Source organism: Bombus impatiens, unplaced genomic scaffold (genome assembly GCF_000188095.3).
Source record: "Bombus impatiens unplaced genomic scaffold, BIMP_2.2 scf_0418, whole genome shotgun sequence".
NCBI lineage: Eukaryota > Metazoa > Arthropoda > Insecta > Hymenoptera > Apidae > Bombus > Bombus impatiens.
Genome location: NT_176837.1, coordinates 3,042,440 through 3,066,246, shown reverse-complemented (window position 1 = coordinate 3,066,246; position 23,807 = coordinate 3,042,440). Strand labels below are relative to the sequence as shown.

Genomic DNA, 23,807 nt, shown 5'->3' with positions numbered 1-23,807 from the left:
TATATTAGAAGCGAGAGATATAAAGTGATGATAGGTGGTGTGCGCGCGAGGCAATATCGGAGAAGGCGTGCTGGTACAAGCGTTAACGCGATGCTCGCGCGGCTAACGTGAAAGCAGTCGTCCTTTCTTGTACAGTTGTCCTCGCGCGCACCCAGAAACGTGAGTTACATGCACTTGCTGGAAAATACTTCGCGTAGGAATGCCAGTAGTCTTGATTTTGGATTTTCCTTTGCTACGTTTGTACTTCTTTTAGACCGATCGCTTTAACAATTTAGTGCTACAAGATACGTATAAACGAGACATTAACAAGTTGTCAAATATTTACGAACAGCGGATATATATTCTAGCGAAGCGAGATCACTGAGCAACTATGACAGACTACTGCTTTGAATGTTTGCAACGGCAGATAATTACAAACTTTCCTATGGAAATGTACAAATTTTCAGAATTTCCATTTGAGACTCCAAGTCAGAAATTCGAGTGTATAAATTGAAGGTCTTGACTCAAGTTCGACAGCAGATCGATCTCGGTACGCAGCCGAAGTCGCAAGACACGACGCGACGTCCCGATGCAGGACGATCAAGATAAAGCGAATTTGTGCCAGCAGTTGCACCGATAAATAATTTCAGCGGCGTGCACCGTGAACGGCAAAGGGTAGAAAAAAGATCGAGGAGACGGCAGAAGCATCGGGCCAAGAGCTGGATCGAGTGTATTCAGCTGCAACTTATTATGCAACGCGTGCTTCAATTGCAGCGGATCGGTCGGATCTCAGCGGAGGAACTAGTAGCCACGGCGATCTTGGCGATCGATCTTCCTCGGCTAATGGAACGCGTACTTTATACTAACGCGGTCCCTTATATAAGTATAATACCTCTTGCAACTCTTCTCCTCCTTTGGTATTCCAAAATTCCATCGTGTTCCAGACGAACAATGATTCGACAAGCCTGAACTATCGGAAGAGAAAGCGAGACCAAAGGATAGGGGGTAAGCGCGAGAAAGAGAGAGAAAGAAAGAGTACAGAAGACAAGGAATGAGACTTGAATGTAGTCGGTTAAGCCGAGCGGAAGGATTCCCAAGGGCTAATCGAATTATCGAGTTACCTAAACCGAGATGCTGCTCGAATTCGTAATAACGTCTAAAAGAACCCTTCGAAGAGGGTCTTTAGGGCCGGTACACGGCTGCCGAGAGCCGAGATTACATCGATCGAACGAGATTACGAAAAGCGGGCCAAATTGAGCCGTAATGCAAGATCCCAGCCAAGAAGGAGGATAAACGCGCAGAGAAAATGAGAAAAACGACTAAAGAATCGTTTCTACCTCACCCTCCCAGAGATTCTACTCGAGAACTACGTCGTTGTTTCTCTGTGTTGGTGCGTGAGACGTGCACGCGTGTCGGTGCGTGTACGCGACGTCCAAGACCGGTTTCTCGTAACATCGTTTCTACATCGTGTGTACAAGATCCCGGGCCGGGTATGCTTTAACTAATTCACCTACCGGACAGTGGTTCTCAATTTTCTTTCGCTCATTCGAACGAAATAAATCGGGCAAAAACGTAAAAGTAGGATCGGTAAGGGAACCATTTTTCTGGCGAGTTTAACGAGCTTTGGAATTTTTATTATTCGAATCTTTCGAGTGTGAGAAAAATAGCAGACGAACGTAAATACATCGATTCTGTTTTTTTAAATCTATATATATCTTCCAGTATAACAACTTTGTGTGCGTTTTTTTTTTTATTGTAAACTGTTTTAGTAGAACAAGGACACGAAAAATTCTCATTTCGCTATATTTATCGCATAATAATTTACCAGCTAGTAATATCAGTGGATTGACAAACGACGAGTTGCAAGTCATAGATTTCTATCACGCGATTCTACTATGCATTTTTATTTTCAATACGACAATTAGCTAGATTTCATAATTTTGTAGAACCGATGCGAACTTTACACGTTGTATTGCTAAACTTAATATTATCAATTCATTAGCACTAGCAACTTCCAATCTGTTACTTATAAAACTTCGATGGTAAACTAGAGAACGTAGTTTCTACGTTTCTTTATTAGTAGATCTTCTATTTTTTAATAAGCCGTAGAAAAATTGTTAGACTTTTTTAAGACACGTAAAAGGAAGAGATTTCCCTTTATTACGCTGGATGAAATCTGTAAATGTACCGATACAGATGTTCGAGAGCTAAAAAAAAGTTGGAAAGAACTGGAGAACCATGAAACGTATACAAGGGAACCGCTCCAAACATTTCCCTCGATATGCATCTTTCAACGGTTACACGGCAGAAAAGCACCACTCAGAGATCTACATTTTTCTTTCCCCACGGTAATCAGAATACCTACGTTCCGACAGTTTGGCCAAGCATTCGAAAAATTCTCTACGCCAGCTCGAATCCCTGGAAAGTATTACCGTCGTCTGAATAAAACTTAGTCGATAATAAAATCAAAACGAATGAAATTCCACCTGTATATCTGACAATATCTTTACATCTCTGAGCACTCTATTTTCCCTCAACCGAGTCTTCTAACCCCTTAATTATGACTCATCTTACGACTCGTATATCTGAGTCATCGTAATGATCCAGTCGTAACTCGTGTCTAACGGAAGAACAACGTCAGTGAGACGTGAATGGAGGAGTAAAAAAGAATTCGTTTCGTCATTCGTATGTAGCTCGGGAATAAATCCACCGTGCACATTCTAAAACGAAGTGTAACGATGTATCTATTATAGCTGTAACAGAAACTGAATTACCTAATCTCGACAAGGAGCAAACTTTGCAGCAATCGTTGCAAAGTTAAATGAGACACAATTTATATGTTCTTAACAGAAATGATACAATCTAGCTGAGATACGTCGTTTGTCATACGCCGTTTGTTCTTTGTGAAGTATAAGATTTTAAAATACGTATTTTCGAACATAAATATAAATTGAATTAAATTTGCTGCAAGAATTTTCCTTATTTATATGCTCGCGTTGGAAAGTAAAAAACATTGAATTAATGCAGGAAACATTGGGAAATAGAAACCTTCCGAGTCTGGATCGATGATTTATATGCTACGACGCACAAAACGGTAAAACAAAAGTATGAAAAACATTTTTCCGTGGTAGCGCGTCTCATAGGATTTCTCGCAATTAGAAATTACGAAGAGAAAAGCGCACGTGATCAAAGAAGAAAAAGAAGAAGAGGAAGAAGGAAAACCTTGATTCCGGTACGAAAACGCTGGTTCATTTGTCTGCTGGTGCCTCGACGAAGTAATTAGCCTTTAATTAATAGACTTGCAGACTCTCGGGAGCGGAGGTCAGGATCTTAATTATCGCGAAGCTGGAAACGTAACTCGCGGTCTCGACGCGTTTAATGCGGAAGCTGGTAGAAGTTGTCGCGAACACCGGGCGGGCAATGACTCGATTTCGAGGGGAGTGAAATGATAAAACGGCGCGGCAATAAACGTCGTTCAGCCATTAAACTCGGCCGAATTCGGTGCTCCGCACACGCCCCGCTCGTTCCGCCTCCTCTCTCATCCCTCTGCCCACACCCCTTGTCGACCGTTCGTTTGCATTTTCAAATTGAACCAGCTTTACGCCGCTATCCGAGAGTTTTATGCCGCATCATCGTGTCCACATTATCGAGTTAAGCCCGGAAATTCAATCTGCGACGATCTCGAGCAAAATTTCCACTCTCCGCGTCGACACTGCAAACCGAGCAGTTAAATCTCGCGCGATAGTGTGACAGAGAAAGAGAACGTTCGTATTATTCGATTCGCGTGAAAAACGAATTTGTGCTTCGTTCGCACGGGTTATATCTTATGAAGAAAAGAAAAAAAGAAATAGAAAAGAAGGGACAGATTTAAGGTAGAGAGAAAGAAAGAAAAGAAGAATCGCGAAACGAACCGAGAAAACTATAGGTCGGGCCCCGCTGGCGGTGACGACCCTCGAATCGCATAATCCCTTTGGTTCTGGAAACGAGTCGGCGCTTTCATTCTCGAATAAACGACCGATATCGATCGCGATCGGTATCTCGCGTACCGTGACGAGATACGCAAGACTAATGGACCCTCGCTCCTCTCCGCTGTCTCGTCCCTTTCACGAGCCCTTATCCCCCTTTTTATCTTCCCTCGACAGAATGGCCCCTATGTTGTGAGCACACCCTTACATAAAGGGGCTCTACCTATCTCCCTCTTTCGTTGTTCTCGCGCACGACTTGCAAATTTTGCCCTCGATTTGCTCCCGACTAGTCTCTGTCTTTCTCTTTGATTTAATCAAGGAAAACACTCGAAACCTCGGCCGAGATGCGCACACGCGTGCATCATCGCGAATATGCCTCTTTCGAGGGACCCTCCGATTACCATCGATGATTATCGCATGACGCAGTTTGGATATTGAAAAGACGTGTCGTTTATGTTCATGTTAGGGGAAAAGTTATTCTTACGATGTGTTACTGGCCCGTGGTATGTCTGATGCGAGCAGCAACATTTAACGAGCGTAATAAGCGGCTTGATTTCTCAGGTTGGATGTTAGAACTTACGTAAGGAAGTAATAAATATCGTGTATCTTGTAATTTCGTACCGACCGCGATAAGTCTGAGAAAACACATGACGCAATATAGATGCATTACAACACTGAACAGATAGTAATCATTCAAGTAGCTACTAGAAAAATCACAAGACGGCAACACATCCTTTCTAAAATATGTGATAGCATACGATCTCTCTGTCTCTTGTGTCTCAAACTTGCCAACCAATCGAATTTATTATACCCTGTGTTCTTTCTCGTTCCTAATTTGCCCATCAATTACACACGATTATATTAATGTCTCCTCCGAAGCTCATCACCTCGACAACTTTCTATCTCAGCGAGTAATCTCGACTCGAGAAAACGACGCTGGCAATCATATGGTTCTGCGGATGTCCTCGTAAAGACGAAGAGGAGCAGCAGGCGCCACGACCTTGCGCACAGTTGGGCGCGTTTCATGGCCTGTCGAAAGTGTGCCATTAAATACCAACGAAGCGATTTGGACGCGTACGAGGCATCGGATATTGCCGCGGATTTCGCGGCCAGGATACGACGACCAGTTAATAGAATCGTGCCGGCGCGAACGACCACGGAGTTCGGGTCGTTAACACCGCTAACGCCGTGTCCAGCCAACTATACTGCCACGAATTTACACAATCGTTGGAAACACGCGAACGTGCACCTTCCGCACCCCAATTGGCCTGTGCTCTTCCTCGTGCACGAGTTTCGGCATCGTGCAATAACCGGCGAACGTGTCGGAGTCATTAGCGTGCACACTGGCGCTAGGAATTTCTGTAGTTCCGTTTGTTACAGCGAACGAACAAGAAAACATAGCAGCGCGAATTTAATTGTACGATCATCGTCTCTGGCTAAAGTTGTTTGCTTGGTCTAGATGGTTGCGCGGTCTCTCGAGGGTTGAGAATATTAGCGGATGCGCTCAGAGGGATTTTAAATCGTTTCTGGGTTATTGCCCCTGAGTATATGCTCGTCTAATTTTCTTGCTTTGTTTGCAAGCGTGACAGATTTCTGGGTAGAGTCGTTCTGCTTTATGAGTTTCTCGTACGAACTATTCGCAAATATTCGTGTAACTCGCATCCGGGGATATTCGATAGGAAAAGTTGCGGTTGCAGTTCGAGTTGAAACTAATTGCAACTTCGGGCAATCTGAATATTTCTTTTAGCCGTGATAGGGCAACGTATATCGTATACGTAATGAAGAAAATAAAATGAGGAAACGGTGGTCTTTGTTCTTTTTAGAAATCAAATGTTTGGTAAAAATAAGTATACAGCATGATGAGTGTTTTAAAATAGACGAATATTGCTACTAGATTTGCATGCTTTCAAAATAATATAGAACAGAAAAATTTATAATAAAAATATACACTGTCCTCCTACATTATTTATACATTGCTATATATATTCATAAAAGATAAAGAGAAAACTAATGAAATAGTCGAGTTAAGAACCGAACACGATTAAAACGTACCTAATTAAAACTGTTATTTCCAAGTCCATTAAAAATAAGTCTCAATAAAAATCAATGGAATAAATCGTAATAAAAATTCGATTAAGTAAAAAAAAAAAGAGCAACTCGACAATTTCTCACCAACAAATCTCTCTTCAAGTATCAAACAGAGAGCCGTAAAAAACGAAAAAATTTCATTCAACCGTCGCATACGATGGAAAACAAAATCGCAACAGCGCGTAAATGCCGAAGTAAGAGGAAAGAAGGAAAGAAGTGGGAAACGTCTGAAGTTCCGGAGAAGTCAATGCACCGCGTTACTGAAACTGCGCCGGGCGATACGCTTCAAGGTGATCTCTTCCGCACGGTTCGCGCTCGTAAAAGTTCACGAGCTCGACAATTACATGAAAGAGTCGTAAAAGCGTAATGCCCCGTGGCCAGGCTGTACCGTCGTATAACGACGTCGTACGAGCATCCTCTGGCGTCCGACACCGTTACACACACGCTTCAACACTCGCGTCATATCGGAAACAAATTCACCAACAGAAATCGACACGATTTCTACACGATATCATAGAGAAGAAGAGATAAAGCGGCAAAGAATAAAAAAGAAATATGAAAAAGAAAGAGAAAGATATAGATAGCAAACACGTGAATGTTATTGAATGAATCGTAGCGGTTACAGTGGCTTTTCCGCGTGGAAAAGTCAACCGGCGCCGGAAATACGAAACCAGCCTTTATATATAGGCTCCGGGAATATAAAACATCTCGACCACTTGCTCGCACTGCACCAACACCAAAGCGTTTAAACCGGCTACACCAACTGGGGAAAAAAGCAGATAATTCTCGGACGAAAGGTGAACAGATCGCGAGGCAGGATATTCACCAGAGAATTAAGTTCATTGTAAACATCTCTCTTCTACTCGCATCCTTTTATAATGTAACGTATAGTATGAATATTATATATACATTATACATTAATATTACATATACGCCAGTGTATTGGTTCCATTCAGCAGTTAATTAAGATTACACGACAGGCGGCCACGATGTCAATTCGAGTGTGGTATATGTTGTCTGTTCTCATTAAACATCGACAAAACCAGTCCTGGACATATCATTGTCGGTTATCACATGAAAACTGTACATATACGTAGACACGTAAAAAGAAAGCGAGAGGAAGGAAGAGGAAAAAAGAGCGATGACGCGAGAGCGTTAAAGTCGTCGAATAACACTCGAGAGAAAATAATCGCATCTTCGTCTCGAACAGATATATATATGTCGAGTTCTCGTTGGGGTTAGGGGCGTGTAACGAATCTTCATTTGGATTAGCCATTGTTATTATACAATATAGATGATATTTACTGGTACAAATATGATTATTACAGAATTTGATAAGTAACCGTGGCGATTAGATACTGGAGATACTAACGACAATGATCTTAGGTTCAATAACAAAACCACGGTCAACGGGATAGCAAATGCAGTCAAACTGAACTTACTTGTCCACAATTCAAGTGTAACTCAACTTGTGCTCTACTTGTCCACAGTACAAGTAGAACACAACTAACGCGCCTCAGTCCGAGTGGAACTCTCTGTACCCCTCGGGTCAACTATATTTTTAAGGAGAGCTATACAATTACTTCATACCTCTGTTAGATAAAAACGTTCATCCCGTGATCGTGGCTACGTTTAGCGACTTACTTCGCTTGTGTTACTTTGAGCGCAAGTCTACTGTCATAAATCTCGGGCAAACATAATCGGATTAATCATAAACAACTATTTGTAAGTTTTATTATATAAGTGCAGCTATAATAAAAAGTCTAGACTAAAGTATTGGGAATCTTCCCAAACATTCCAAAAGAAAGGACATCTTTCATCTCCGACATATATATATATTTACACGACATATATTGACCGATAATGAATAGGTTCCACGTTTCAGCTGAATCATTCCAATTATACTCTGGCGTACAAACCGCCATCGATTCATTAGGAGAGAGAGAGAGAATGATGGTTCTCGGTACTCACGCGGTAGCGCGTTTACGAGTCACTCGATACGTCAGAATGGCGAACGGACGCGTATGTCCGACAAGTGTGTTGCTGTATATACCTGTTGCTACAAGCACGAGTGCGTGCCTGGTCCAAACCAATACAATAAATTCTTGTTGCGTCAATGATTAATCATGAATGACAAAACGCTGTAATATGATATCGTCCACCACCGCTAATAATAAATGACCGCGGACGGGGAATGACTCGATCTGTGCGCCGTGTGCGTACGTTTCGCGATTCGTCGCCGACGAATCATCCGCTGACAAACGAAACAAACTCGCTGGCTCTGACTCGTTTTTAGAACGAACGACAGCGATGGGTTCATGGAAAACCGATAAGGTCGGACAGGGTAAGCTAGTGTTATTTCAATCGGAAGGATATTTGAGACAAGCCAAGTAATTTGTCCCATGATTGGTGAAATTCGATTGTGAATAATTTTGAAGATCTACATTTGCAAACGCACACAGTTCCACGACCATAAACGTATTCCATGGATAATGATTATTAGCAACCAAAAAAATTCCGTTACCGATTATGGCTATCGATAATCGTAAAAAAAATTTCAACATCCATGGTGTTATCAGTAGCCAAAACAAAATTCAACCACCGATAATGATTATCGGTAACTATAAAAAAATGTCGGCATCCACGATGATGCTATCGACGATCAAAACAAAATTTCGGTCTCGATGACGGTTACTAACGACCAGACAATGACGATAACATAAATAATAGTAAAATGAACTTAAAAAAAAGAATGTTTGTGACATTATCTTTCTGCACTTTCCGGCTTTTCTATTTTCTGTTGATGATCAGTGCGGTTTCTAAACGATTGAAATATCGAGGTAGCGGCGCAGCTAAGGAAGTCGTGGCGGAGATCAAGAAAAAAAGAAACTGATCAACTTCAAGGAGGAAGATCGATCTTTGGATCAATCGTACGAGATGCGACATCGTTCACGCAATCATGCTCGCGTATATGCACGTTCATCGCGCGATCACGCGATTAATCTTCGTACTGCGTGAATCAGCGGAAGTGCCACGTCCACACAAGCAACCAGTGTGCATTTTATATGAAGTCATTTGCATCGAACGCGACCACGAAGTGTGGCCTATAAATTACCACGTGTCCGCGATAACCGCAACGCCGACGAAAGACAATAAACTCCATCGACGCGAACGCTTCTGTTTGTCCTCCTTCTTTCCTTTTCTCTTCTCTTCTTTCTCTCTCTCGTCTTTTTTTCTATAACCTCGGCTACCTTTGCACAGCTCCGATCTAATTGCTACTCTCCACACGGACTTCAAGTCTGTCGCATGACTGAACGTTCGTGTGCAGGTGAATTAACACGTGACCGTCCATTGACGTTTAGTATGCCGTGTCTTTGAACGGTAATGTGCCGGGCTCTTTCGCCTGGGTTATGTAAATCGCGATGCCCGTCGTGCTATTCTCCAGACATTTGTCAATTTGCTCAATACCAGCGTTCCTTTTATTTCGTTCGTTCATTCTTCTACGTTGTAACAGTTTGCTGGAAATACGTACTTATACTGACACAGCGAATAATATAAACTTGTAAATTTTGTTCAAATGAATTTCTTTTAACTAAACGAAGCTTGGTATTATGTATCTTTCACGATACAATACTACGTTTTGTATCTTCCCCGTAACAATGTTACGTTTATGCTCGGTTAAAGAAAATAAAATTATTTGAACCACAAGCCTGTATTTTGCGAACAATGCCAACTTCCTTTATATACCGCACAAAAACATTGTTTCTAATAAATGAATCTACTTGCCGACTAACTTCTCAACAACTTTACGAATAACAAAAGTAAACTCTCCAACTAGGTCAAACTATATATTAGATATCTGCCTGGCACCAACATACCGGAGACAAATCGCTCATAAGAGTTAAATTCAGCCAGAGGATGAAGAAACACTGTAGATCGCTGTATCAAACATGGTATCAAAACTAGAGTGAACATCGTGTTAAAAGTCGCACCTAATCCATCAACAAACATCCAAGACTAAACTACTAAATCCCTTGCCATCCGCCAAAAAATTTACAACATTCGACTCACTTAACCCTAACTTAAAGGTAGCTTTATAATATTTACAACCTTGAAGCCTCGTTCCATTCAGAATCTTCGTCTAAAAACCTGTTCAAGAGCCAATCAACCACCCACGCGAGATAAAGAAACGTGTCCAGGATCGTAAAGCTGCGTATCGTTCGATCGGAAGGACGATCGTGGGTAGACTGGCGGCGCGGCGCGTAAATTCAAAGGCGTTCCTCGGCGACCTTACGACCTTCTCAGTAGGAGTTGGTTGTGACTCGACTCCGACGCGCGTTGTATCCGCCGCTAATGAAGACGCATACACACCGGTGACGTTGCGGCGCAATAATGAAGATCTACGGGCGAAAGTAAAGCCACGGCATGGCTTGTCGACCGTATACTATATACACTTGCGCGTGTAGCCAACTGAGAAGGAGAAGGCGGGAAGCATTGCGAAGAAATACGCGGGAAGAAGCTGTTCAGCGGGTCGGCTGAATGGCCGGTGGCCAGGTAAGGTCGTAGCACAGCTGCTTTCATTAGAGTAGTCGCGTACATTCACTGGTTCTTATGCAGGTACAGCCGAGATTTATGGATTATTGGATTGTTCTTGGTAGTCGCGATTTAACCCTCACGCTGGTAAAACCATTGTTGTGCGCTTATCGCTGAATTGTCGTATTTGTACACGAAATGTGTTTGAATATTTATTATAGAAAACTTGGATGTTCATATTGTTGTATGTGTTGTATAAAATATATCGATACTACGGGTAGCAATCCGAAAGTGTACGTAGAAACTACGAAATGTTTGTTGGAAACTTATTGCAAAATTTAGTAAAAAATTATAGATGAATAACCATACTAAAACATGCAGTAGGTGTTTATATTTAAGAGAAATATTAAGGTTAATAAACCGTTAAAAAACCGTAAAAAAACACAATATTTAATAAAATATTGTGGATTTTCAGATTCGTTTCAATTTTTACCAGTGTAACTGCTATAGTTACGTCTCATTATAGCGTCAAATGAGACTTCAGGAAGTTTCGTATAACACGCGTTACATATTTCATACATGTAAAATCTACAAGTGTTTGATTACTTTTGTGAGCTTGTGTGTATACAGAGATTATCACTATATTCTTTTTTGTTGAGATTCCTATCGAGGTAATAGGATACTTGATGATTTGATTCGCAATAAATATGAAACAAAAAAGAGAAGAAAAAACATAAAGTAAACACGCAGAGCCGTTAAGTTAATCGCGTGTGAACTGAACAAGCGTCGATCAGGCAAATTCGAGAAATATAAGGAGATACAAGAGCTTCAACTTGGGCTAGGACCGTGCGAAGAAATCTTTTATACAAGCACGTCGTACTTTTTGTCAAGCAAAAGAAATAAAGACTACAATCACCATGGTTACAATACACTTGTTACTTCAAATTTATTATCGTAATCTATGTAGCTAAAAAACTAACAAAAAAGACTTTTATTTTAGAAAAAGAAAAAAAAACGGAAAGATTTACACGTTCATAGTTTTGACATAGGGCGGAGAATGCATGAATGATAAAGTGACTGTGCTGACAAGACAGGTGAAGATTAGGGTCAAAGGAGACAAGTATGTAGTATAGCCCATGGCGCAATCAAGAAAGACCAGTTAATTAATCACCGTTGATAAATAGTTAATCGTCCAAGTTAATCTTCCGCTTGAGGAGTATAGTGAGGTATAATACAGTATATGTAAGCGTGATCATTATGTCATATCATAGTTTCGTTTCATACGAGGATTTCCCACATACATTTTTTAGAATTTATCGTAAATTTCTCCAAGTTTTCAAAAAACACACTAAAAGCATAAAAGTACACGTTATTAACGTCTTCCTGGCCAAGGGATTGCACGAGCAATTCCCAACCGGATAATATCGCAGCCAGAAGGTTAAATATTCTGGAGATTGGTGTGATTAACTTGGTAGAAAAGAGCGCGGCGCTACCGGATTTAAAAGAAGCGGTTATTTATGAAACCCTCTTGTGTAATTTTCAAGAAAACGAGGGGAATTAAGTGGCTAAGTCGCTCGTTAAATTCAGATAGAGGAGGTGTGTTATTGCTACGGACATTAGCAAATGGCACCGTAAAGCCATATCCTCCGACGATACGCAAGAATCACAGACGATTTTTAAGATTAGTCGATTAAGACCTACCAATTAAAAGATTTAACGTCATATTTTACAGAAAAAATGATATTGCAATATCTATCGCACCTGTCGTATTAATCCCAATCTCAAAAATAATGTTAACAAGCGAATTAGTATTCGGCAATGAAAATAATAAATGAATCAATGAAATTCTTTTAAATCTTCATTGCGAACAACGTTTTAGAATTGGTTCGTTCGTATGACAATTCTTAACAGATTACACGTACTGCCGTTTACGATAGTTTCATGACTTGATGTTGCTAACACATTAAAACGGAGTTTCACGAAACATATTCCAGCGGTTACCAACGTCATCCGAAGCATGAATGCTGCGATTTTAATGTCAACTCGCAGCACAAATTCAAATAGGGGCATTACCTAACGACTTAATAGCGGTTTAAACTGAAATTCGCAGACATGTTAAAGTGATCGGTATTGGAAATAAAGCTGCGCGCTTTCGTCGATTGTCTCGCGATACAGCAAAAATAAAAACCACTAGGCAAAGTGCATATTGAATTTAATGTGTTTCTAAAATACGATTTATCGTTGTTTGACATTTTCTCATATTCGATATTAATATCGATATTAACGTCAAATAATATGAAATTAAAGAAAAAGGAAAAATTCCAATATATCGTAGAAAAGAAATTACAAAACATAAAGAGGAGATAGAAATTTCGTTCGATAGAAATTTTCTCGACTCACCATAACGTAGTGGCGCTGCATCTCGGTCTTCTCCTGGGCGAGTTTCTCCAGCTCCAATTTAATACTGGACAGAACAAGCAGGAAAACGCACATGTAAGCAAAACATTAGTAAATGCAGGGCTACATACGAAAGCTTCAGGGCAGGTTTTAAAGTAGTAAAGGGATCGATATTTATAGAAACATTTATTTCAATCGTAACGATAAAATAATTCATCCGTGAACGATAAATAATAAGAGTCGAGAAAACATTGTCAAATAGGTTTACACGTATTTAATAAAATCATCGATGCGAATCGATGATCGTCGATTGTCAAGCGTCGATTGTCCGTAACAGGTAAAAACATGATCGGTATGAGAAACAGGTTCATAACATCGTTAACGCGAGATATATGTATCAACGTTCAACTTTTTCACGCCTGTATTCATTATCTTTATTTTTTCCTTATTTTCTAGATGTTCTTCCCTTCTTCACATCTGAGAGATCGATTTTCCGCTTCAGTCACGTTTCTCGAGCGAGAATATCGCAGAAGGTTCGCACAGAGCCAAGCTATTAAAAACACACAATTAGTGGAGCCGCAACAAACAACGATAATAGTCGTTACACGATGGCCAATTGTATACGGCAGAATGTATGTAACATATATAGTAGACGTATCAGTTTTTCTTGCCGCTATGTGAAACGATCGAGAGTATGGCGATACGCCTCTTTTAAACCGCATAGGAAAACTAGCGTATCGGAAGCAATGCAATTGCGTGAATATTTCATGGAATCGCGGAGAAGGAATTTATTTTGCTCGCGTAAATCGGATTCACGGGAAATCGATGCACTGGCGATATCTATTTGCTGGGATTTACACGGAGTATTAATTTCCTCTGTTAGTATCACTTGGTCGTAGGTTTTGGGATAGACGTTTCCGTTAAATTATTTAATTGTAGAATACCTTATTTTAATTTATACTGTTTTTTTTGTGTTTATGACAAAACCAGTCAGTAACAATAAAATGTTCCAAAAAGTCTGATATTAAAACAAATGTAGTCTAAAATTTAATTCAATTAAATGATAGTAAATAATTGAAATCTAATGCAAAGTGTATACTGTGAGCACCTAGTACGAGTTGAAAATTAAAAAAAAAAAAGAAAGAAACGCATTTGTTCTTTCTGGCGTCATATAGTACTCGTTAAATCGAATAAAAGATGCTTAGTAAGCGAGCTTTTCCTGGAATAATACAAATTACTCGTGAATATATGTACGTACATGTATAATTACGTTTATGGTCGGACTATGACTAACAAACTTATGACTAATCAAAGATGTAGTTTAACAAATTCAACATGATCAGTTTCTTACTCGAATGATGAAATAATATACACGGATTTCACAGTATTGAATCCTTGGCAACGTCACTCACGTGACTCACAAGTAACGTGATTTATCGTTGTACTGTTGTATCTAATTACCATATCATTGCACCTTTACTTTTTAGATCGAAACAAGAAACTAAACGATCGTTTATAATATTCGCACTGAGAAGCGGAGAAAATTTCAATTATACAAGATTGAAAGGACAATTAATCCTATTCATCGAATAGACTAATTAAACTACTACGAAACAAACTGATTAACCCTATTTCTATTAAACAGACTAATTAAACCACTCAAAGAATGATACTTAACACTTTGTGTGCCACGTTGGTCATTTGTGACCGGAGCGTTTGAACTTCTTACAATTTAAAAATTGAATGAAAACTGACAGTTAGGGCATTTTGGATATAACCGATAAACAGAAGCTACTTTGAAACAAAAAGTGCCCCATTGAACGATTAAACGTTTTTATTAGAACATCGATAAAAAAAATGAACAAATCTTGCATCTAACGGTGCATTGTGTTTGCATCCATATCTTTGAGGGGTAATCTACGAATATTATTATAAACACACCTTAGAAAATAATCATAAATGCTATTTTATAATCATATAATTGAAGTTAGAAGTGTGCACATACTTTACTTTATATATAGAATGAGCAAATACTGTTTACTAATATCTTCTACACGTTTCAATAATATATTCTGCGCGTTTTGCTTACGACGAAATAACGAATGCGAATGATTTGTTGAAATAAACGAAACCTTGTTATAATATGTCGGTATCAATTGTTACCAAGGAGCCACGGTGGTCACCCGTGACCATCAATAAGATAAACGGTCCATTGGGGAAGAATCTTGTCTTACATTATCGATTTATTACTATTTTGTCATTATATGCTTTGAATAATAATAATAGTCCCGTGGCGACCCGAGAGAAACATGTGATTTCGGCGTGGCATTCAAAGTGTAAATCCAAAATTTCAATTTCAAGAAAATCGTATCTGCAATACAATAATTTTTCTAATTTACTGTCATGCTTTTTTCCTCCGTTCATCGACTACTGTACATACTTCGAAACGCATAGCCCTTTCTTTAGCACCGATTGCAATTAAAATTAGGAAAAACAGCGCGATACGAACGATGAAACATTGAATTGTCCGATCAAAAACAAGCCGGAGCCTATAAGCGTGATCGGACAGGGCTTGGGAACGTTGATTTTTCATTGGGGCTAAAATCGATCTTTATCGACACGCAGCGGGTCGTTATTGCGCCCGGCCAAAATAATAGGGCGTTAAATGGAAAATTAATTTCCACTGATCCCGTCGGCGTAACAATACGTCGCGAAACGACGCGACCAACCGCATATAAGGTCCCTTTTATAACGGAAGTAATTTTTTAACGACAATAGAACCGCGTCATATTTTTGTTTACCAGCCTGACAGCGAAATAGACCCCCTGGTCCGGGCGTGCTCGCGTTCCTGTAAAATTGCATCCCTTCCCGCCGTTCCGTATAATAAATATGTGCTCGTAATAGTTGAGTGCACTACGTAACACCGTATGCAGAAACCTTCCAGTGAATGTATTGGTGTCTGCAACAATGTTCACGTGTATACAGGGTGTTTCGCGCAATTGGACCACTATATATCTTTGGAATGATAGGGGACATAAACAAAAGTTTCATGAGGAAAAATTACATGGTTTCGAACGATGTACAACTTGATTAATGTGTTGTGCAAGTGGCGGCGTTTTAAACATTTTTAAGCCGTTTCCATCTTTTTAAGCGAGACTATACCATTCGTTTATATATCAATCGAGGTATCATTTTTATTCTCTGTAAAACAGCGTTAACGTAATATAACTGACGCAGAAGCTATCTGCATTTCATTATATTTATTATAAAACGATGCATCGTGTGACGTGTACAGAAATTTGTAGGTCCTGCTTTCGGAAAATGCATGTATACACGTGCTTACGCTGTGTGATACACCACTCGAAACAATTTAAATTCGTCTAACGAGTAAAGGCACGTACGTATTGCGGATATTTCTACAAACTTATATCTCTGTGAATACGGATAGAAGATGTAACCTAAACAAAGATTTGTTTTATCGCTAAATACAATAACGAGTACTATTATACTTTGGATATTTCTTATATTTTTCCATATTGCGTGCATTATATTTTACATCTTCAAATTTCCCATAAATACACGCACGTATGCATAAACAGCGGTCTACTAATAAACCTTTTGTCCGTCTTCTACCGTTTTAAAGTTATGGCCCATTCGACGAGAAACACCTTGTATACGGAGCATATACCAGCACGTTTATATTGTACGCGTTTCCACCCGTGTTCCTAGCATTTTACGAACGGCCAGCAACAGCTCGGACATCGAGATAATTCTTCCCGGTTTTCCCCGCGTTATAACGCCAATTACGCAAGAATTATGTTTTACGATATTTTTCTTCGCTGGCCGAGTACGTTGTAGGCTGTGTTCGGACCCGTGTACCGTACTACTACGAGCGACACGGTTCGCTGTTGTCGCGAATGGAAAGTGGCGTATTATCATTTAACGAGCCGCGTTACGGCGTATTAAAAAAGGGGAAAACCGGTGATTGGCCTGAAACCGAAACACCAGTGTGCCGTTTCTGTAAATGGTAAGAATTGAAATAACCGGACCTGAATGAATCAAACGTGTGAAATTAAGTGGAAGTTACGTACACAGTAGCTTGCGAATGTATTTGTACAATTACAGAAACTTTTTATGGAAATACAATGTGTATCATAAGAAACATTTTGAAATTTCGTTAGCATCGTAATAAGATCCGACTGTCGTAATTGTATTGGTAAAATTCGAAACGAATCTGAAAATGTATTACGATGTAACATAATGCATTATATTAATAATGCCTTTATTTAAAGATAACATTATCTTTGTGTTATAATGTTATTTATAATTAATCCTCAAAATAATATTTGTTTTTAACACTAATTACGTACGTGTTTAACACTAGAACTACCGATAGTTAACACGAAGCTATTTCTACCAAAACTAGTTAAAATGACTGGTCTTTTTAAAAAAAATACGTAATAATAGAATATTTGCAAATTTATTGATTTATTACTTTCTTACAGAAGGAACTCCATGTTATGTAGTAGATTTTTGGTGTTATTAATCCATCTGGGGTCCGTAAATGAGGGTTGACACATTTATAACATTGTAAAACCGGTCATTTTGACTGGTATTGGTATAAGTAGCGTTGATGCAAAATTATTTTCAGTTTGAATACATAAAAAAACAAAATAAAATTCATTATATTATTTTTTTAGTTATCGTTGCGAAAGTCATTACGTCATTGCGGAAAAAAGATATAACATGAAGTAGGAATTTTAAAATAAAATTATAAAATCAGTCAATCTCACTGGTGTGGTAGTTCTAGTGTTAAGATATCACATATACTAATCTTTTTTAATAAACACACCTATATTTGCGGTAAATGTGTCGTAACTTTTACGCATGTTTCTAAATTGATTTCAAATTTTACCAATGTAATCGTGACAGTCGTGCCCATTACAGTGTTAATGAAATTGCAAAATGTTTGGTATCGATCAACTCTATAAAATGAAAAGCAGAAAGAAGCGATGATGTTACAAACATTCTTCCTGAATGCAGTAAGTCGAATTAAAGTAATTGGAGTAACGAGATTAAAAAATTAATCAATTTCTTAAAATCCTGAAAAACTCATAATAATTGTCCATTATAAGGATATTATAAATATACTAAATAAATCACAGTATACAAAATGGATATTTGTAAACGAAATTTATACCTCGATTGGTTTTCACGCTTCCGGTATATTTGATGACGAAGTTGTATATTGCGATATGGAAGTCGTTGAACGTTGTGGCTCGAGCAAAGGCAGAAAAAAACTACCAACATGGGTTCCGTAATCTGAGGACAACGAGTAAATGGTATACTGTGTGTAAACATATCCTTTCTTTCTTTTCATTTTTTTTTTCAGTTTCTTCTGTTTCGCTCTTTTCCCTCTTGGCTTGTCATCGTGTAATGCCTGTGTGTCTCTATTTTTTCACTGGCCAGTTTCTCGCATTCCAATTTAAGGCTGTATAAAGGGAACAAGAACACAGCATTAATATCCAGCAGCCCTTGTGAACGCGCACAGCCTTTGTTTCTTCGTTCGTTCGTTCGTTCCTTGTGTCGTTTGCCTTCATCGCAGCCGTCGTCATAGTCGCAGCATTAAATTAAAACGCGCGCACATTCGCGTTTCGCGTTGACAATGAAACTAACGAGAAAAATTGTTACGTACGAAGGGGAAAACAAAGAGCTTGGTAAAAGAATGGGAAAAGAGAAACGAGAGAAGAAAAAGGACTCGGGTTGGCTAATTCGTGACAACGAACGGAGTAAGAGCAGCGGCCTCTTGCAAACAGCTTCGAACGCAGAGTAATAACCCAATGAACATCCTCATAAAACTCACTCTGTGGCAAAACGACTTCCCCTTTCCGCAACTGCCATACCACGATGCATATACACGATGTTCCGTGATACAATCAGCAAGTGGATGATTCTATATGAAAAGGTAAATCGAAAATATACGATAACATTTCTTTTATTCCATGCGATGCTTCGTTTTCGATAGAATTCAATCTTTTCGATATATTTTCTATACACCTGAAGCTGGTTAATTAGCGACTGGTTACGATTACGCAATCAGCAAGAGTATGTTCTACAGGTGGAAATACGTGAAAAATGTAGAGACAAAATTTTTACGTTTAAGGTTTCATTCGAAAAAAAAAAAAAAAAATGGAGTTTGAACATGTCTAATTAAAAATTGCCCTGCTACGCGAGTAGGTACTTGATAAATATTGAAGTTTCATTTTCTCCGAAATTCTGTGAACAAATTTTCCCTACATTTCCAATTTATTTTCCCTGATTATTCAATCCTATACAATCCGCAGTTAGTCAAGTTAAAAAATACACGATAAATTTCCACAAACTCGATTTACTCGAAAACGAAGAGCGTCGTACGAACAAATTCTGTTCCACATTTTTCGCTTAACTTTCCACGTAAAATCGCTGTCTCGTTGATCGTATTACGATTACTGCTACACCCTGTAGATACATGCTGCAAGACATACTTCACACAGCCACTTTCCGTACGTAATGTATCGTATCTCCGATATCTATCGTGTTGGCAACTAAGCGATTGCGGATTTTGTCAATAGCATCTAACGACAAAATCCGCTATCACTTAGTTGCCAATCCAATAATTATCAGTCGTGGAAACGTTCGATAAAAACAAACAATCCGGCAACTGATAGTTAGTTGCGAATAGTTAGTAACGATAAATGATAGTTATTCGTTAAAGCATAATTGGATGAGACGGATCTACCGGAAGGAAAAAACATCCAAGGCGATTAACTAATCTCGCAGCCGCGTTGGTTAGCAGAGAAATTGTAGGATTCGCGTGAGTTGATGGCGGAAGGCATTGCGACGCAACGAGAGGCACCCATCGATGGGAATTGATAGGCAATTATTGTTCTCCGTTGGATCCTCGAATCGCGGAAGCGAATGTCCATCGAATGCCCGGCGTGCTTCGACCTTTTGCTGTTCCAGCCGCGAAACTATAGTGGCGCGACACGACCCGTGTGATCGACAGACAATGTTATATCGCGCGTGTACAGGACAGTCGTCGTGGCTGCGTAAAATAGCCCTTCCGGTTGCTGGTCGATGGCGATCTATACGCTCGATACTCGTAACGAGGCTCACGAACGTTTTTACGAACGTGGACGAACGTTTGCTTTAAAAGGGTCGGTTGAATTATTCAGCACAGGGCGTTGTTCGATTTAGCGCGCTGCAAATTACATGTTCTTTTAATAAACTTTAATAAACTCAGAAGGATTATTTCACTGTGATCGTGTTTTTCTCAGAATGTTATTTTCCAACCTTGTAGAATGGATAAGAGAGATATTAAATCGATTCATATCGAATCCTTCTTGTGTTTATGCGTAGGCCTTTTCTGTGATATAAACCGAACTCGTGTTTTTCCGTTTGGTATCTTTCCACGGTTACAAAAATAGCAAAAGTGTTTGAACGGTTTGCAGAACTTTTTTCGAACACGAATTTTTTCAATAACGAAGATCGAAGAATTTTTCAAAATATAAACCATGACACGCTCAAAGACGAAGAAAGTTACCGTAAAATATGCCGTGTCACAGTAGTTTGGAAAAGACGTAATCCTCATTGAATTTCAATATCTGTATAAGGGGCAATTGAAAGGGAAAAATAAATGACATCATCCGTTCGACTACATCACGATAAATTAATACGATATTAACGATCGATCGTTCGATAATTCTGGTTGGGTGAGCGGGCTCGTGGAGCCCATTAATTATTTCAGATTGACGCGGTGCAACAATTTACAAGCCGTCTTATCGAGTCCGCTTCTCTCCACCTGAACGTTCCAAGACATAAATACGCGGAAACGCGCACCTGTTCCTCATCGCGAGCGTACAGCCGTTACGAAATTCACCACGGTTCGAGCTCTCTCAATTTGTAAACGGCAAATTTATAGCCCTCTCGTTCCCTTCCACCTCTCATCGTCACACCCTATATAACGTGCTCATACTTATGCGGAATCGAGTCCGCGAAAGCATTTATCCGAGCGTACCGTGTTTGATAATAAAACTAACGCGGTCTCCGCCACTTTCCGCATCATCGAGCGTATAATACAGACATAAAATGAATTATTCTATACGATCGCGCTGTTTGCGCGGAAAATTCTCCGCTGCGGTTTATGCAATCTTTCTACCCGCGTTATTCCCGGCAACGCGCCCGGCATTTGTTGCGTTCTGATCGAACATTGTCGAAAATAAATCATTCAATCGAGAGAGAAATGTGTTTTCGTCTATGTACATTTCCTTTCGTTTCTTTTTTTTTCCTTTTTTTTTTTAGAAATATACGCGCGTATGTGCAAATTGTGAATACGCCAAATTGGGTGCTTTGATTGGTAATTGGATTAAAAGCCGGCGCGTTATACAATTTTTTAGGATGTTTGTCTGATTAAATTGGATATAGATTTTTCAAGTATTTCCCTGTATTGAATTATTTTGTTTCATATATTGCGTTATTCAATTACTAAACCTGTTATTCTTCTTGCATCTATAGATACAATCTGAAATAGAGATGGTATATCAATGGATATTATTAAAATACAGGTAGTTTTTCAATATTTTATAGATAGCTAGTTGAATATTCCACACTTTTTTATCGATGAAAGTATTTCAAAAATGATATTTTAAGGTGCGGAAAAAGCGAAGAAAGCAGCAGTGAAGTGAATCAAATTCACGTTCTTCGCATATTTTAATATGGTAAGCAGTTTTATATAATTATCAATTTTCAAGGATTTGTGTGAAAGTTTAAAAATAACGTTTAGAGAAAGTGCCTCGGTCGGATTCAGATTGGATGATCGTACTTCGATCGCATTTCATCGATCGAATTCAATTCGGTTCGAAGAGATCGGATTGACGTAGCTTTTCAATCTGATTCAACTTGATTCAAATCGTTCTGACTCGACTTAGCCGGGCCCAAACGACTCACGCGGATTCGGCCCAAACGAACTTAATTGGAATTAATCCAATCTAAAGCAATTCGGTTCAATTTCATTTAATCCAACTCGTTTCGATCTGAATCGACTCAACGGCCGACCGATCTAAATAGCTCAATTTTATTTAACTCGATCCGGTTCAGCTGGATTAAACCGATTGATCTTCGTAATTATAAAACGACGATAAAAATAAGAATTAATCAGAAAATAGATGTGGATAAGAAATACCTGAAAATGTGTATAAGTGAAGTGTGGAATTATCAACATGGCATTATTATGGTATTTTCACATTATCATAGTGTTGAGAGAATATGTATAGAACAAAAATCAAAATGTCATCCAATTAACGTTAGAACTCTAGAAGCTTCATTTTATCGTTGGTATTGACAAAATTACTTAGTTGCCAACCCAATAGAACCTCGAAAATGATTATGCGATAATTTTCAATTGTAAATTCCAAAATGCAAATGATTTTCGTGATCTTAAAAATATTTTTAAAAATAAAATATATTTTATCGAGTCATATTCGATAACTCTTTATTAGTTACGTAATAGATGAACTATTTTTTATTCAAACTCAAGTTGAACGTACCATGGAAACTTAAAGAATGAATATAATCAGTTAGTTTATACATATTTATCCGACGATGTAACTAAGAATAAAGATGTTCTATTTCAAATTCCGTACATAGTAAATTAACATGAAATTTGAAATGTTTACAAAGACAATTTATCTTAATAAAATATCTTTCCTTCGTTTATACTCTGCCACACTTTATATTTAGAAATTAAAATTGCAAAGTATGAAACTTCCTTTCTACGTACTTCACGATATCTACTTCAATAACCGATTAATTATACGACTTCTAATAATAGATTACGCTAGTCTGCTACATCTTCCTAGAACACTAGATCGCAATAATTAGAGAGAAAATAAGCATAAACGGAATGATCGGATAAAGAGAACTGAAGATAAAAATAATCAGAATAGTCGGGAAACAAGAACAAGCGAAATAACCTCATTTGAAGTTCTATGCCGTATAATGTTAAGATTATCAGAACGGACAACATGATTCCTAATTTCTCTTAAAATGATGTATTTTCGATAATTAAAATAATCTCTCGTAAGATATACGAACAGAAGCTTCTTTCTTTCCTGGTATTATGTATTTTCCTATACATTCTTCGTGTTAATTTCTCCGCGAATTATACATTTTACGTACTTGATAGTTACAACTTCTATCTTCTACTAATTCTACTTCTTAATTCTACTTCAACCTTGTCTCATTCGTACTCGAATTACATACACGAACAGACCACTTAACCCTTTGCACTGCGAATTAATTTCAATTTCGTTACCGTCAACTCGCAACGCTTTTAAGTGTTTTACTTGAAATTTACTTTAACTAAAAAACAGGAGAATTTAAATAAATAAAGGAAGAAACAAATTCACTTAAATACCAGTTTTATTCACGCTATTCTTGTATTTTGTGATTGTTAAGTGTATGATGATATATCTTGAAACAATTTCCAGGATGCAATCCTGCTTTTCTTTCGTACGTTTCATAAAAAAAGGTGGACATGAGATAATGTCGAGTGGGACTCGACAAACGGGCTCCTCAGATAAAAACTGATGTCGGGTCACACTCGACATACGAGTGCAAAGGTTTAAGTACTTTTTTTCTCTGTAGAACAGCAGACACGTTAACTAACAAATTTTCAACGCCTGTGACATACAGTAACGCATGATCAGACAGAGTTTTAGCGGAAAGTGTTACGATCATCAATTACGAGTACGTACGCGTCGCCGCGGCAAATATTTTCATTCTCGTCTGGTTTGAACGGCGCAGTTC

General features: G+C 38.7%; 1 protein-coding gene across 5 annotated transcripts in view; it reads right to left on the bottom strand.

Moving 5' to 3' along the window:
* The window catches only part of LOC100740902 (protein groucho-like), a 177,714-nt gene that overhangs the window by 89,169 nt on the left and 64,738 nt on the right, over positions 1 to 23,807 (bottom strand). For 4 of the 5 annotated variants that reach the window (XM_033321281.1, XM_012386843.3, XM_003490270.4 and 1 more), the window contains exon 3: positions 12,966 to 13,029. The exons of the other annotated variant lie outside the window; for it this stretch is intronic. In XM_033321281.1, the coding sequence (XP_033177172.1) occupies positions 12,966 to 13,029 (64 nt within the window). The remainder of the gene's footprint in view (positions 1 to 12,965; positions 13,030 to 23,807) is intronic. 5 annotated transcript variants of the gene reach the window in all.